The sequence below is a fragment of the Monodelphis domestica genome, chromosome 4, assembly GCF_027887165.1.
Source record: "Monodelphis domestica isolate mMonDom1 chromosome 4, mMonDom1.pri, whole genome shotgun sequence".
In the NCBI taxonomy this organism is placed as follows: domain Eukaryota; kingdom Metazoa; phylum Chordata; class Mammalia; order Didelphimorphia; family Didelphidae; genus Monodelphis; species Monodelphis domestica.
The window spans coordinates 280846521-280864384 of NC_077230.1; the positions used below are offsets into that span (position 1 = coordinate 280846521).

General features: G+C 35.9%; 1 protein-coding gene across 13 annotated transcripts in view; it reads right to left on the reverse strand.

Annotated features, from left to right (window-relative positions):
• Nucleotides 1–17864, reverse strand: part of NFRKB (nuclear factor related to kappaB binding protein) — a 35373-nt gene that overhangs the window by 14967 nt on the left and 2542 nt on the right. For 4 of the 13 annotated variants that reach the window (XM_007495128.3, XM_001365700.5, XM_007495127.3 and 1 more), the window contains exons 2-11: nt 16455–16581; nt 14571–14702; nt 12951–13106; nt 7757–7958; nt 6374–6501; nt 5056–5230; nt 4376–4477; nt 1789–1862; nt 832–916; nt 63–243 (exon numbers count right to left, since the gene is read on the reverse strand). In XM_007495128.3, the coding sequence (XP_007495190.1) occupies nt 63–243; nt 832–916; nt 1789–1862; nt 4376–4477; nt 5056–5230; nt 6374–6501; nt 7757–7958; nt 12951–13085 (1082 nt within the window). In that variant the 5' untranslated portion in view covers nt 13086–13106; nt 14571–14702; nt 16455–16581. Of the gene's footprint in view, nt 1–62; nt 244–831; nt 917–1788; nt 1863–4375; nt 4514–5055; nt 5231–6373; nt 6502–7756; nt 7959–12950; nt 13107–14570; nt 14703–16454; nt 16582–17864 lie in introns of all 13 variants that reach the window. The other 9 variants (XM_056794612.1, XM_056794610.1, XM_056794611.1 and 6 more) reach the window with 3 other exon arrangements.

Consider the following 17864-nt stretch of genomic DNA (forward strand, 5'->3'; position numbering starts at 1 on the left):
TCAATTCATTAACATGTTCCCGTTTAACACGTATCCCTGGTGAGCCCCTATGTCTTTCTTACTCTTCTTTGATGGCAGATATTGGCAGGGGGGATGGGGCCTGGGATAGGGGCGGGATTCCCTCTGGATTGCTCAGAGGTTCAGCTAGATCATCTATCTCAGATTTTATCAATTTCAGCTTCTTCTTCTTTTTCTCCTCTTTCTCTTTTGCCTTCTTTTTGAGAATAGCCAAGTCAAACAGAGCTGGTAAGGAAAAATAAGAGACTAAGTTAAAGAATGTGATATCTACATTAGAAAATTAGGTTCTTTATCTGAATGTGATATGCTTAAGCTACATAGAACCAGGGTGAGGGAAAGCAAGTATGAGGAGGCAGACCTTTAGATTCTAATCACTACAAGTTAGCAGTTTAGGTTTTAACAGTTATAGAAGTCCATTAGAATCCAGTTTTCTTGAAAGCTTTATGAGATTTTTCTTGCTCCTTTGTTGTTAGTCTCTTTCCCTTCAAAATTACATTGTACATGTTACACATAACTATATAAGAACATGTTGTTTCTTACAATGGAACATGAAGTTCTTGAGTCCAAAGGCCATTTCCTTCTTATCTATCTCCTCAGGGCCTAGCATTAGATGCTAAATAAATGCTAATATATTATATCACTCACCTGTCACACTAATTCTGCATTAATTTTTTATATGCATATTTATGTCTATGGAAGAAGTCACAAAATGAATTTTTGTAGAGGTTTGTTAGGCTTTGTGTTATTTAACACCTATTTTCACTTGGGCCATTTAATCACATTATGAAAACTGGAAGAAATACAATCATTTACCTGCAAGGGAGCCCTTCCTGCCAGCATTTACTCGTGTCATGATGTCATTGAGAGTCAGGTCCCCTGTCAAAAGATCTGGATGATCCTGAATGAGAAAGGTAACGACTCAGTGATGGTGGCCAGGAGGAAGAAACTTGAATTGACTAAATATTCACTAACCCATTAGTTAAATTTCAGGAAATCATGTTTATTCTGTGATTAGAGCCCCCCCCTCCCTTTTTTTAAACCCTTACTTTCCATCTTGAAATCAATACTGTTTATTGGTTCCAAGGCAGAAGAGTGTTAAGGGCTAGAGAAAGGGGGTTAACTGACATGCCCAGGGTCACACAGCTAGGAAGTGCCTGAGGCCACATTTGAACCCAGAACCTCCTATCTAGAGGCCTAGCTCTCAATCCACTGAGCTACCCAGCTGCCCCCTAGAGTCTCTATTTTTAATGGAGATACATAAGAGAATCCAATTAGGATGGGTAGGATCTTATATTTTAAGTTGCCTAGAAATACGTAGGTGGCATTAAGGTCTGAATCTGGAGTCTGAAGACCTGAGTGTTATGCTGAGCAAGTAATTTAAACTCTGCCTGGCTCACTTTCCACATTGATAAAATTGGAGAGTCATAATAACATGTACCTCCCAGGGCTGTTTTGAGGATTAAATGAGATAATGCCCGAAAAGCACATAATAGTTAGGCTTAATAAAATGCTTGTTTCCTTCCTTCCATCCTGTTACTAGGGCAATGAATAAATAAGAAAAGGTTCAGCTCTCATACTATTATGCTTTCTTTAATTAGTTTGCTCTCAATGAACTATTTCTAGCTATTCTTTGTACCCCTCCCCCGACAATGAAAATAAAAATAGAAAGGAATAGAAACTTCTAGGACTATGTTCTTCATAGGTCTCAATGTCCCAATATATTAAACTAACAATCATAGATTTCTATTTCATGTAATTTCTATGTCTTACAGGTTGGTGTTTCCGCTTCTCATGGTGTTTCTTTAACATCATCTTCAGATCGTTGTCCCCCAGCTCTAGTTTATCTGAGCAAAATGAACCAAAGGGCACTTAACTAACAAGGGAGCTCAAATTTTAAAATGCTAATACTAATTGAAAGATAACATCCAAAAAAGGGAAGTCAAAACACAAAAGACTGGGTAAATTAATCATTAGCCCAGTAAGAGTTATCAGACAGATGAGATTAGATCCATAGCTCAAACTGCATACCACAACATATTTCAAATGAATCAGTAATTAATTTTTTCTTATATAATTAACAAAAGAAAATAAATGATTTACTGTAGTTACAGAAAAGAGAAAAACATTTATTTAGGCAAGAAAGAAAGAAAATAGAACACAAATACATAAGTTCATCCAGAATAAAAAGAAACATTAGGAATAACTTTGTCAAAAACTTTTTTTAATTTGACATCCAAAAATTTATTAAGGAATTTATGTAAATTTATGAGTAAGGGTCATTCTCTAAGAGATTGAAGGAGATGAATAAACAATTCTAGAAAAAAAACTCAGTAACCATCTGAAAAAATATTCAGATTCAATCAGATAAATAAAAATGAAAACTCTTGTAATATTACTTTAAATTTATTAAATTGATAAAAGAAAAAATTTCTTGAAAAAGTTCAATTTTGCTGACAGAGGAAAAATGGGCATACTATTATTACACTTCCACTGGAGCTGTGAATTGGTACAAACATTATGACAATCAATATGCCATAAAACAGCAGCTAGAAATGCTCTTTGACCAAAGGATCTTATTACTACAAGAACTATATTTTATGAATGTTGAAAGGAAAAATTCTAAGTCCAAAAACATTCCTAACATAGATTCAAATGTAATGTTTAGCTACCAATTTGTTAAAATTAATGATTTTAGAGGAAGGTAGGTGACTCAGTGGATAGAGCCAGATCTGGTTTTGGGAGGACCTGTGTTTGAATATGAATTCAGACATTTCCTAGCTGTGTGACCCTAGGCAAGGCACCTGACCCAACTGCCTAGCCCCTATTGCTCTTCTGTCTTGGAACCAATACTTAGTATCAATTCTAAGACAGAAGGTAAGGATTTGTAAAATAAAATGGTTTTTAAAAAATATAAGTGGAAAAATTGTGTAGTTCATATACAATTACAATCTTTATTCCTAATGGCTACTAAGTTTGTGATTACTAAAACTTTTTTTCAATAGAAAACATTAATGTTAGCATAATTTACAATAGTAAAAACATGGAAACAACTACATAATTTCCAATAGCTAAGCAAGTTATAATAAATAAAACATAATGGAACACAACTGCATTCTTAAGAAATAACAGAGAATGCAAAGAAATCTGGGAAGTTATATATAAAGTGAAAAACACAGAATCAGAATATTAACATATAAATAAATAACTAAAAGTAATGGCAGCAACAAAATAACAGAAAAAAATTCAGATGGAGGCATAGAAACAAACAGGATAGTTTTGTTTACTAAGTTTACTAAACATATTTTTAATTGTAAAAAGTTTGCAGTTTCTTAAAAATTTGCATATTTTATAATTGTAAATTTTTCTTTAAATTTTATCATTTTTATTTACCATATCTAATAAAATCCATTTTGATCTAATAGGTATTCTCAGGAACAGTTAAGCATATGGCAATTATTTCTGCTACAGATAATTTTCTAAAGAGGAAACATTAATTGCTAATCATTTGAAAAAATCGGATAAAATCTAATAATTAGAAAAATACAAAGAACTGAAGTAAAAAAATTTAAAATTATGAAATTTAATGTTGGCAACAGAGAAAGTAGCATTCTGTTATAATGTTGATGTAACTACTATGCAATCTTTCTGAAGTAAAATTTGGCAAAATATAGTTAGATGAAAAAATAACAGTTTTAAATCATTGGCACCACTTTACTAGGAATATGTACTAAAAGGAAAAGATATTTTCAGTACAAAAATATTTCTTAAATATGCCCAATGATTAGAAGATAGCTGGATAAAGTGTTGTATCTCAATGTCGTAGAATGGTATTGTAATTTTTCAAAATTACATATATAAAAAAAGAAATAAAGACAATGTGAAGTAATATAAGGCAAAGAAAGCAGAATTAAAAGTACATATTGGCTCTGATTACATAAAAAACTATCAATAAAACGATAAGCACACTAATAAAAAGAATGAAAAAATAAACATGCCTATTTTTTTTAGCAAAATGTAAAAAAATTATTAACATTTTAAGACTTATTTAGGCTTTCATTATTTATTTTGTATCTATCAAAATTATTTTTAATAAAATTATTTTAAAAGAAAATATAACAAAATCTACTGCCATTCAGAGTTCACTAAACAAAGTACTTATCAGCTAAGGGACAAAATAAAATGACACTCAAAAATGACTAATATATAATATATAATATAATTATGAAGTCCTCTCTCTCAAAGCTCCTATTTCACAGAAACAATTTATTAGAATACACCTTCCAAAGAAAGTCTTAGATCAAAATAGTTGTGAAGAGCTTACTCCCCAGAGCATCAAGATCACTATATCTATTCTCACCTGCAGTTTTCATATCCAAGGTTGAAAGGGTAGGCACCACCCTCAGGGGCACCGCAGGACTAGGAGAACGGGCTGGAGAGCTCGGAAGCCATGAGCTGAGATCTTCAAAAGAAAATTGCTCTTGTAAATCCAACGTGGCTGTGGACTCCAATAAAGGAGATTGGGTAAATGGCCATTTGGGTTCAACAGGGCTAAGGGTTCAACATGGAGACCAGGGATCCACCATTTCTTTCTGACCCTTCCCCAGATGGACTGGAGCACACTTAGGTCATTTAAACGGCTCTTCGAGGAAGAGAGACTTCAATTCAACAGTGATGGAATCGCAATGCAGCAGGCCAACAGCTACTACTACTCTCCTGTAAGGGGAAAAGCATTTCTCTCAAGGGGCACAATAGGACCAGACAAGCAGGAAAGGACCCCGCTAAGCAGGGAGCTGTCCATTGGAAACCTAAACTAAAAAACTAACAAGTATAAAGGATGTAGTCATTTTCTCTCTAAAAGGAATTTCCAGCAACATCCTAGAGATGGGAGAGGGGGTCCTTAAGTCCCATTATCCACCCACCAGAGAAGTAGTTTCTTAGGTTGAGAGATCCATTACAATGTCTGGCTCAAAACTGCAAAAGAGGCTTACAGTTTTAACAGTCCCAATTCCACTTCCCAAAGAATTAGAAAACATTCACCTTCTTCATCAGAGGATAAGGTGCTATCTCCACATTCTTCCTTAACTTCCCGAAGGACTTTCAAATAGCGTTGCTGAGTGCGTCGTTCTCTTTCCTCAGGGGTGCATGACAGTGAAGGCCGTTTCCTCCGAAGGGGAAGGGCAGGGCCACTTGTTTTAGCCATCTCCAACAAGTCCTAAAGAAAGAGTATCAGACTTAAAAATTTGTTTCATTGTTTCATATTGGTCCAGTAATCATGTCAGGATAGCCAGGGGAACCCAGGTGCCTAGTTCTGGTCTCCCATTGGAGGCATGGAGTCATATTCCACTTCTGACACATCCTCATTTTAGAGGAAGCTAAGTAGTACACAGATAGAGTGCTGGCCTTGAAATTGGTAGAGATTACAGTTCAAAGCCTACCTGAGATGGTTCCTAGCTGTGCCCCTAGGCAAGTCATTTAATTTCTTTCAGTTTAAGTTTTCCCATCTGTAAAATAGGAATAATAATGGAACCTACCTCATATAATCAAATGCCAACAATGATAATTATTAGCTATTATTCAAGCCATCTCAACTTCTTCTTTTTTTTTTTTAAACCCTTATCTTCTGTCTTGGAATCAACACTGCGTACTGGTTCCAAGGCAGAAGAGTGGTAAACGCTAGGCAATGGGGGTCAAGTGACTTGCCCAGGGTCACACAGCTAGGAAGTGTCTGAGGCCACATTTGAACCTAGGACCTCCCGTCTCTAGGCCTGGCTCTCAATCCACAGAGCTATCCAGCTGCCCCCTCAACTTCTGATAGACTATATAACTCCCTTCAGAGGGATGGGGCTATTAATTTCATTCTTAAAGACTGCTCCCTCAAAAAAAAAAAAAACAACCTCATATTAATTCTCATTAAGTATAAAAGGAACAGATTTCTCACAAGATTAAAATCCCAAACAAAATTTTTAATAGCATCCCTGACAGGAGCTAAATAAGATAGATTGTTTCTGTCCTAATGTGAACTGAAATATTTTCCATAGCAAAGGCTGAGAGAAAACTGTAATGAATTCAGTTCTAGACAAGTTGAGTTTAAGATATCAAGAAATCTAATTCAAGATGTCTAGAAGGTAGTTGTTGGAGATGTAAGACTGGAAATGAACACTGAGGCTAGAGCTGGATAAAAAGATTTGAGAATCATCATCAGAGAGATAACTGAATCCAAGAGATCTAATGAGATCACTAAGTTGTTCAGTATGGAGGGAGAAGAGAAGAGGACCCAGGCTAGATCTGGGGGATCTAGTTAGTTTGTTAGTGTGACCTGGATGAAGATCAGTAAAGAAAACAAAGAAGCACTTACGGTGCGTGAAGCAAGAATCTGTTTTAGCAGCCGGTGGAAATATTGTTGCTGAGAATTGAGGTAGCGCTTGTATTGAGACTTGAAGCACAATTGCCGGTACTTCACCACCTCTGGATTAAAGTGCCCATCTAGGGAACAAGAGAAGTAAGGCATTATAGGGCACAGTGAGAACTGAACTATAGAGAAGACTGACAACATTACAATGACAAGGTATTCTCCTGTGTTGTGCCACCTCCATACAAGAGAATGGAAGGCCTTCGGGTCAGGAGTGAGGGGCATTTAGATACCTATCAAAAACATCAACTCTCCTTTGCTACTATTGTCCCTCACTCCTTACTTTCTGATAAACATGCCCTGCTCCAGTCACTCCAATGTTCCTAACCCTGAGAACTGACAAAGGAAGGTCCTGTGTCCTTAGTACCCCAAAAGAAGAGTCTGGAACAACAAAAGGAGCAATGCATCTTGTGTTGGACGACACAGACTCACTCAAATCTTGGCTTTACCTAAAACAGGTGTGACCCTGGGTTTCTCAATGAGTCTCTAAGTTTGTTTCCCTTTACTCAGTGGCCTCTGAGAAACCTTTCAATTTTAAGTCTAGGATCCTATAAGTTATTATAATAACCTTCGACTCCAATCTAGTCGTTCTCTATGGTTTGTCATTGCCTGTATCTTTCAAGGCCTTTAGTTGTAAGACTGGCCCCACCTCCCCATCTACATTATCTCAGGACTTTGGGAGAATTACAAGTAGTCTACATAGAAGGAGTGGGGAGAGCAGAAATGAGAGAACAATAATATACAATGACCACAGTACTATTACCATGAATCTTCCCTACACTGCCCACAAAAGTCATCTTAAACTCTATTTAAACATTTTCAGTGAAGGGTACCTTAATCTCATCTTGTCTAATTATTAGGAAAAACAATAGCCAACAGGCACCAAGGGACCAATTCAAATTCTTCAAATGATTTGTCTCTCTTTAAAAGTTCCAAGTTTCAATTTCAAACAACAGCTAGGAGGAGAATCCCACTACACTGTAAATGATGATTTGAAGTGGATTAAATCTAAATCTAATGAAAAGGCAGCCAGATAGCAAAGCTTAAGAGTGCTGGACTAGATAATTTATCTGTGTGTCACCACTAAAGCAAATTAACCACCCATTGAATAAATGGGAGAGAAAGTACCTTCCTCAATTTTCAATTTTAGAGCAGCTAATGAACCAGCGATTTCACAGAACTTGAAAGTCTGAGAATTCTATGACACAAACACATTCTCTTTGTTCCTATTTCTACAAATGTGTATGACAGAGAAACAGGTAGATCAAAAATAAGTGAAGATTTAATAAGAGTGAAACATGCAACAAACAGGGCTATTGAACTACAGACCTCGGAAGAGTTTCTGGGCAATGTGCAAAGGGTTCCCAAAACGAAAGTTTTCCCCACTGAATAGGGCTAGTATAAGCTGATTTTGCTGCTCGATGTTATCTTCAGGGAAGTGAGGCAGGAACTGCTGGAGGTGCTCACGCTGAGAGTCACTCAGCACCTCCTGCCAAGTTGAGAGGCTAACTACATCAAAGAATATCTCAGGCTGGAAGAGAAAAAGAAAGGCGAAAAAAGTCAGCAATAGGTACTTCAATTTTATTTTTACAATCCCAAGACCTTTGCTCAATGCTACATAATCAGAACTTAACAGTGTGACCAAAAACAACGTATTCTATTCAGCAAATGGCAAACTGTAGCAGAGAGAAACCTGGCTGACAATAAGAGAAGGACTAGGGAGCGGAAATGGAGAATTTATTCAGTACCATTCAAGCAAAACAAAACCAAAAAGATTCATCAAATATTTCACTAGCATCTATTATGTGTAAGACATTGTGCTAGATATAGGGTCAATACAAAGATAATTAAGAGAGGCAGCTAGGTGGCTCAGTGAATTGAGAACCAGGCCTAGAGATAGGAGGTCCTGGGTTCAAATCTGGTCTCAAGACATTTTCTAGCTGTGTGACCCTAGGCAAGTTACTTAATCCCCAGGGCCTAGCCCTTATTGCTCTTCCAATACATAGCATTAATTCATAGACAGAAGGCAAGGATTTAAAAAAAAAGATAAATAAATGGAATACTATTGTGCTCAAAGGAATAATAAACTGGAGGAATTCCATGGGAACTAGAATGACCTCCAGGAATTGATGCAGAGTGAGAGGATCAGAACCAGGAGAACATTATACACAGAGGCTGATACACAATCGAATGTAATGGATTTCTCCATTAGTGGCAATGCAGTGATCCTGAACAACCTGGAGGGATCTATGAGAAAGAACACTATCCACAACATTCAGAGGAAAAACTGTGGGAGTAGAAACACAGAAGAGAAAAACAACTGCTTGATTATATGGGTCTAGGAGATATGGTTGGGAATGTAGACTCTGAATGAACATCCTAGTGCAAACATCAACAGAATGGAAATAGGTTCTGATCAAGGACATATGTAATACCCAGTGGAATTACACATCGGCTATGGGAAGGGTGGGTGGAGGAGAGGGAGGGAAAGAATATGATTCTTGTAACCAAGGAATAATGTTCTAAATTGACTAAATAAAAAAAAAAGATAAATCAGAAATAGTCATTGCTTTCAAAATACATAAAACCTAGTTGGAAGATAAAGACACACAAATGAATGCCTATAATTCAAGACATGTGACAGGAGTTATAAAAGATCTGAAAAGACAGTTCAGGGAAGGAAGACCTACTGGCTAAGGAGGTTAGGGAATGTGACCTTAAAGAAGTGTTATTTAAGTTGGGCCTGGAAAGTTGAGAATTTTGACAAATAGAGGGAAGAGAAGTAGTGAGGCAGCTAAAAATATGTATTTAAAATAGAACAAGCAGTTCAATATGTTAAACCACAGGGAGCAGTGGAAGCTGGATAGAATGGTTAGGGCCAGTCCAAAGAAGGCCCTGAAATGGTTAAGGAGAAAATATTTTATTTACTAGGAAGTAAAAACCTACTGAAGACTTTTAAGCAGAAAAGTAACAGGACCAAAGATATGTTTTATGAATAGAATGAAAATTATTTATTAAGCATTTACTATGTATAAAGCAGAATGCTAAGCACTAGGGATATAAACAAAAAGACCAGATAGTCCCTGCTCTCAAATAATGACATTCCAAAAGGGAAAACAATCCATATAAGTGGTTTTGGTCACAAAGATGGAAAAACCCAATAGTCTGGGTCCAGTGGAAAATGCATAACAATACAATGTCTTTAATGTCATTTTCACTGATAAAAATAATTCTATTTCTGATGTGGAACAATTTAAAGTGCCATGTGATTTGGGTAGTAACTTTTTTTCTCAACCTTCAATAGCTACTGAAAAAGGAAATACTGAAGTCCCTTCAGAGACAACTGAGCAGTTTCATCTCCACAAAGGTTGCTTCCCCCGAATCATAGCTATGAGGGCCATGCTAAAAAATAGTTGGTGGCCTTGGTGGTGGGGGGCAGTTGAAGCCTCTCTAAGCAATAACTATTACTAGCCCTCTTGAGTTTTCCAGCTTGTCAGAGGTAGTTTTTTAGTAGTGGTAGTAGCAGGAATAACAGAGTTGGTCCTATCTCCCAAGGATGTGTTCCCTGACAATAGCTATGGGGGCTGGGTTGGAGTGACAGATCCTGAGAGTCTAAGTTCTGGGCTCTCTAAGAGGAACAATACTAGTTGAGGTGGTGGCAATGGTCTGATCTTCATTGAACATGCTATCTCCTATCCTCTCTCAGAATGTCTTGCTGCTTCAACTAGATTGGTTTGTCTGCTCCATCAGTGACAGTTTGATCATGCTGAAGATGAGAATAGTAGGTCATAGGAATTTCTCTCCTGGATAATGGCTGCTAGGCCAGGCTGAAAGCAACATGAAAGATGGGAAATATAAGAATTAAAGGTGGAGGGGGCAACTAGGAAACTCAATAGATTGAGAGCCAGGCCTAGAGACAGAAGGCCCTAGGTTCAAAGGTAGCCTCAGACATTTCCCAGCTGTGTGACCCTGAGCAAGTCACTTAACCCCCATTGCCTAGCACTTACCACTCTTCTGCCTTGGAACCAATACATAGTATTGATTCCAAGGTGGAAGGTAAGGGTTTAAAAAAATAAAAAAATAAAAACAAACAAAAAAAGAATTAAAGGTGGAGAGATAATTAGGTAGTCAATGCAATATGAGACAACTGCAATAGTCGAAGCAAAAGATGATGAGCATCTAAAATTTGATAGTGACAGAGAAAAGAAAATAAATGACAGGTGAAAAATATATTTTAGAGATAGAATAAAAAGGATATGTTGAACAGCTGACTATAGAAGAGAGGGAAAAGGGATCAAGGATGCTTCCAAAATGAACTCTTGGCAGTGTTATGAATTGGTCCAATCTTATGGAAAGTAATTTGGAACTATATACCCAAAGTCTCTAAATTGTGCATGTTCTTTGGCCAAGTAATATCATTAGCAGGCATATAGTCCAAAGATATCAAAGAAAGGGGAAAAGACTCATATGTAGAAAAATATTCAGAGCAACACTTTCTGTTGCAGCAAAGAAATGGAAACTAAAAAGGTATTCATCAACAGGGAAACAATTGAACATATTATAGTTTAAGCGCGATAAAATATTTTTGTACTTTAAGAAAAGATAGCTTCAAACAGACCTAGGAATGCTCTTATAAACTCATTCAGAGTAAAGTGAACAGGCCCAGGTGAATAATATATACAATGACTACATCACTGCAAGGAAAAAACAATTTTGAAAGACTTAAAAACTCTGATCAATGCAATGACCAGCTATGGCTATAGAATAACCATAAGATAGGCTTCCCTCCTCTTGGTAGAAATTATTATTAAAAAGAGTAGAATGAGGTAAGATTTTCTGAAGCATGGATTTGTTTTGTTTGACTATACTAACTTGTTACAAGAGGATCATTCTTTTCTGTAAAGGGGGGAAAGAAGAAGAGAAGAGAATTAGTAGGGTTAAGGAATAACAAAAAAGGGGAGAGGAGGGCAAGTGTAAAAGAAGCATTTAAAGAAAATGCAGAAAAGAGGTTTAAAAAAAAGAAGTACAAAGGGCAACATAAACAATCAAGCAATGAAACTAACATGCTAAATCTAGAATAAACTTTTTAAAAAGTTGTCCATAATGAGATTAAGTTTCAAATACAATCTTCTTTTGATTTTCTTTGTATGTGTAAACGTTCATGTTTGTTAGTACTTGTCAAGTTTGACAAGAATAACCACACAAAAAAAGGTAAAAGCATGCCTAAAAAAGTCCTAGCCTGCAAGATGAAGAGTAATGCCCCAAACAAGGAAGTAAAGAAGAGAAATGCTGGTTTTGGAGGTGAAGATTATGACTTCCATTTTTAGCATGTTCAGTTTGTGGTGTCAGTAGAACATATAAGTAAAAGCACAAAACTCAGCTCAGGAAAAAAAGTCTCAGAGATAAAGATTCGTGAGTAAATAAATAGAAGTGATAGTTGAAGCTATTTGATATGATGACCAAGTGAGGAAATATAAAGAGAAAGGAGGATAAAAGAGAATTCTGTTAAAATGCCTACAATTCAGGAGTAGGAAGAAGAAAAAGAATGAGGTCAGAGACAGAGAAGGGATCAGAGGCAGAACATAGTGTCAAAGAAACCAAGGAAGCAGAAAGTCTCAAGAAATAATCAACACTGCCAAATGTGAAGCAAGGTCAAGGAGAATGAGGATTGAAAAAGGTCACTGTACTTAGTGACTACAAAAGTTCCCTAGTGATCTTCAAAAGAATCATTTTGGTAAAAGCAGTAGTTAAATTTTTAGGGGTTAAGAAGTGAATATGCTATAAAGAAGCAGAAACAGTGAGCAGAGACTTTGCTCAGGAAAAGTATGTGAAAGCAAGATAGAAAGAAGACAGTGGTTAGAGGGGTCTAATATATTGTTTTAATATAGTGGGAACCTGAGCATGTTTGTAGACTGAAAAAAATTAAACAGTGGAAAGGGAGAACTGAAGAAATAAAAGGAAAAGAGGAGTACCAATGAAGCAAAGTCCCTTATAAGAAACATAATTAAGAGCACAGGTGAATCAAGGCTAAGATCTTGGAGAAGAAATACTTCTGTGAAATGAAAGCACAGAAAGATAGGATTAGTATAGATTTAGAGACATGTTAAGGTTATGAAGAAAGGTGTTTGGGAGGCTTCCATTTGAAGGTTTCCATTTTCTTGGTAAAACAGAAGACTAAGGTCATCTGTAGAGAATAGATACGGTAAGATTAGAGTTAGGGACTTGAATAAAGTAGAAAAGTTCTACAGTGTTGGCAAACCTTTTAGAGATCTTGTGCCTAAACTGCACCTTCAAGCCACCTGTGAGCCTGTCCCCCATATTATCCCATAGAGTGGAGGAGGAAGTGTGCACATTGGTCTGCTGGACAAAGGGGCAAGGCATGTGAAAAATCTCCTTAGGCATGGTAGAGAGGGGGAACAAAGCGGCCCCCTCCAGCATGCAGGGGCACACGTGCCACATCTTCGCCAGCATGATTCTAGAACCACCATGGTAGACCATAAAAGATTCAGACAAGGTTACTTACATCTTCTAACAGGTCCTCTGGCAGGCTAACTCTGGTCCCTCCTAGCATGCAGTCCTCCATAATTCGAGTGCCATGGCCATCTCCACATGGCCCCAGGTCCAAAGGATCCGTAAGCATATGATCCAGAGCATCCATTATTTACTCTCCACAAGTATACTAGACAAAAGCATACCATCATAATGAGAATAGCCTACCAATAATCTCAGTTGGCTTAAAGCTCCTCCAAATCATTAGGTTTAAAAAATAGTTAATTTCAATAACATTATCTATATTCTAAACCCTCCTTAACTTCTCTGCAGTGTTCTAACAGTTTCTTTAACTTCTCCCAATGCTACTGATTCTCTAACTATGACCATTACCTCTCTATAGCCTAGTGAGTCTTCTGTTTCTGATTATTCCTCCAACAATAGGGGGACAGTAAGGTATAATAGAAAGTGTGCTGGATTTGGACATAAGAGGACTGGCTCAAATCTCAGCTCTGCCACTTATTGCTAGTATGATCTTGGACAAGTAAAGTTGAGCCTCAGTTTCCTCCTCTATAACAATGAGGAGGGAGGTGTAATAGATGGACTAAAGGATCTTTCTGAGTGTAAATGAATGAACTGAGTTCATATGAATATGAACCAAATAGCTTCACTTTTCACAAAAGATGGTAATTTGCTACAGGCTCTTTGAAATGTCGTATTTTGGAAAGTCAAGAGCTTAAAAAATGCTTCAGTTTCAAGAATTTCCAAAATTGACAAATTCTGATATTAAAATGTATTTATTCTATGTTGAGAATAGACCAAGTACTACAGCATGTCTCTTTTACGTTGAGTTGGCTAAAATTATCTAAAAGGAGCACCAAAATTTCAATGAAGCCAGACAAGATAAAACAGCAATGGAATTCTAAATTTCAGTAAAATTCACTGTGTGACTTAAAATAAATGTCTCTCTGGGAACCAATTTGAATGAGAAAAAGATTGTTATTCTTACTGAAGGCAAGACCTAAACAAAGTTGTAATGAAATTAAAAATGTCTTCAGCACTACCAACTATCTCCCCCATTAGAGTATTTTCTCCTTGGATTTGCCAATACTACATATTGGTTCTATGGCAGACAAGCAGTAAGGGCCGGACAATGAGTTAAATGACTTGCCCAGGGTTGCACAATTAAGTGTCTAAGGTCACATTTGAACTCAGAACCTCCTATCTCCAGGACTAGGCTCTCTATCCATTGAGCCACCTAGCTGTCCCCGTTGATACCGTCAAGTATGCATGGGGAGCTGGATAAAAGGTGGCACAGAAGTAGGGAAGTCAGAAGAAGAATCAGTTTTTGAAGAAGCAAAGATAAGTTCAGAATGACTGATATCTATCTGTTAATCAATACTATTTGAATACAATTGTTCAACCAATTACGAATACACTTCACTGTATTGTTCAGCTAACATTTCCCCGCCTTGTCCACAAGGATTTCATGAGGTGATCAAATGTCTTGCTGAAATCTATATACAATATAGCCATAGCATTTCTCATATAAAAATTAAAACATTGTGTAAATATGAGCTACTATTACTACTTTTCCCCATTTGCCATTTACTAGGGATAAAAATAAAGGAATGGATCTGTGATTTTAACTTACCCTCTACAAATGCAGTTCAGCACTTTCTCTTTTCAAATTAAGGTCTCAGAGCTGCCTAGAGCCATAGACGATTAAATGACGTGCCAAAGTCACAGACAGTATGTATCCTACAGCAAGTCTTCTTAGTTAACCCTACCAAAAAAAATAAGCAAATGAAATTTGTTTGCCACAACTTGTCCTAAAAAGACTATGTGGCTCCTAATAATCAATCATGATTTTTCCAAGAACTAAAAAACCACTTTTTAAAAACCCATATACATATCTTCTAATTTTGTAAGAGATGGACATAAAGTTCACTAGTCACAGTTTGCCAAATTTAATATAACCCAATATTTTCTTTCTGAAAATAAAGATATTTTATTCATCTTCAGGGGTGGAATGCCAGAGCTGAAAGGACCTTTTCATCTATCACTCTTACTTTACAGATGAAGACACTGAGGCCAAGAGAAGTAAAATGACTTCCCCTACATCACTCAAATATACAGCTTTAACCCAAATATCCTGATTTCAAATTAAAATCTCTCTATATTATATCAACATAGCCCTTTTCTCATTCTCAATGACTCCTTAAAGACTGCTGACAATTTGTCCAGCAATTACATTTGCTAAATTACTTCAGTATTTCATCTGGATCAAGAGACAAAAATCACATAAAACAGAAAGATAGGTGCTTTTTTTTTTATTACCTAACTTATTTTGAATATAATAATTTATTTTCTTGAATTTAAAAAATGAACCAAAATAGGACCAGAGTAATTTGGATTTCTTTTTGACACTCAAAATTATATTAACTGCACCAAGAACAGTCTATATTTCTTTATTCACCTGAATTTAATGATATCTTTAAAAGTCCTTTTTCTTATCCTTGACATTTTTAAAGGACCTTTCAATGCCCTTAACTTTCCTGATGCTAACCATATAGGTCTCTACTAATCCTTCACCTTTATCCTTGCCTATGTGTTTCTCCTTCCCTGCTTTACATATATTGTGTTGAAATTTTAGTTCATGTCATTAAAAAAGAAACTTTTTTAAAACGTCCATCTTGACACACAAGTTTAATTCGTTCCATGGCCAAGCTTGTAACTCAATTTGCTCACGTGTCAAATTGAATTTCCCTATTTAAATTAATGAAAATGCAATTGATCTGTTCAGGCCCTAAAAAACGACATGAATTTTTTGTAATGCTTTTAAATATGAAAATGTACTTTATAAACAAATAAATATATTTATAGATAATAAGAAAAAATGTAAAGAAATAATCTTATGAAATGTTATTTCCCTTCAAGGTCAGGCGAAGATGCTGGCAGAGAAGGTTTTCATTTCATGTGCTATTGCTTAACATAATTTATTTTCTGCACACTTAATGCTAAATTTAAATGCAAAATTGACCTTACACATAATTTGTATGCAATTTTATTGCTAAACTTAATTGCTATTTTTTTCACTTTACTTATCATTTTCTTCATTGAATTTTGGCTGGTTTGCCACACTTTCCTTGATTTCACTTAGAGACCGTTTCAACAAAAACCTTTATTTTCTGCACACTTAATGCTACGTTTAAATGCAAAATTGACCTTACACATAACTTACATGCAACTTTATTGCTAAACTTAATTGCTATCTTTTTCACTTTACTTATCATTTTCTTCAATGAATTTTGGCTGGTTTGCCACACTTTCCTTGATTTCACTTAGAGACCATTTCAACAAAAACCTTTCCATGGAAGTTTGTTTCTTCCTCCCTTTAAGAATGTTTTGATAATGTGTGAAACAAGTGTCATTACACAGCTCCAACACAACTTTTTCTGGGTGTGTCTTTTCAATAAACTGTTTAATTTTTTTCCCAAATCCTCAACATTTCCTTAATCTTGCTTGTACTGATTACCTCATCCACCTTGAGTTCCTCCCCACTAATTTCCTGCAAAACCTCTGTATGCTGCTGCTGCTGTAACTCCTTCAACTCCTCCGTCGTCAGGACCCATGGTTAAAAGTTAAGAAATTTGCCAAAAAAACTGATAATAAAGACAAAAATAAGAAAGCAAAAGTAATTCAATACAGATGCTCAAAAGGCCAGATAAACACTGAAATTAAAGAGACAGCCTCGTGTAACTTGTGAAACTGAAAGTTCAGCAGGCTATCTAGTGGAGGGTGACAGAAGCTCTGATTCAAATATCCACTCTGGACTTAAAGCAAAAAATCCTGATCCTGACTGCTTATAACTCAAATTGCTCATGACTTAAGGTGCTCGTGTATCAAGGTAGCACTGTACTTCCAACTACACTAGAAAAAAGATAGTGGTCACATAAAGTATAACATCTTACTAATCAAAAATTTTCATAACATTTTTTAGATGTACACGGTATTAATTATTCCTTATACTAAGGAAACTGACATTAGCATAAAAGGAGTCAACTGGTAGTCAGGGACATAAAGAAAAACTTGCAATCAGGTTTTCAGGATTTTACTTATAGTTAGTTGGGTGCAAATCTCTTCTTTACAGCAATAAATATTAACTCTATCCATGACACTTCAAAATGTGTTTAAAAAGCACAGAAATTTCTCATGTAATCTTATTAAAACACATAATCCATAAAAACACAAAGGACTTAATCATAGTTACAAGCAAGTTAATGGCCAAACCACCATTCTGACCCTAGCCATCTGATTATCATGACTATATAAATTAAATGTGCACCCACACCAGTGGGCATGCACTTATAATTGTTTCTTAAATAAGAGCATATATTTTCATTAATTCATCTATATACTTTCTTATAGTAATGCATTTTATAACACTGGAAGAGCAACTATAACTGGAATGACAGGGAGATTGAATCCATTACCTTAGATACATGAATATGTTTTGCTCTGAACAGTTTAGCTACAACTATATTACAAAAGCAATAGCTGAAATTACCTAGATTACTAAAAGGTATTTTTCATTTCTTAAATTCTCAAGTTATCTAGAGATATGGATTAGCATTTATAAAATAAAGCACTTTTTCCATAACACTCAGGTAAAACAATTATCTTGAATAACCTCTTCAGATTAATGTAAAATTATAAATTCATTAATTTCTACAATGCATTATAAACCTAAAATTTCTATAGAAATGAGTTATTATTAACATGTACTGAACGCCTAAAGACTACTCTTTTTTTTTTTTAAACCCTTACCTTCTGTCTTGGAATCAATACTGAGTGGTAAGAGATAGGTGATGGGGGTTAAGTGATTTGCCCAAGGTTACCCAATTAGGAAGTGTCTGAGGCCACATTTGAACCTAGGACCTCCCAT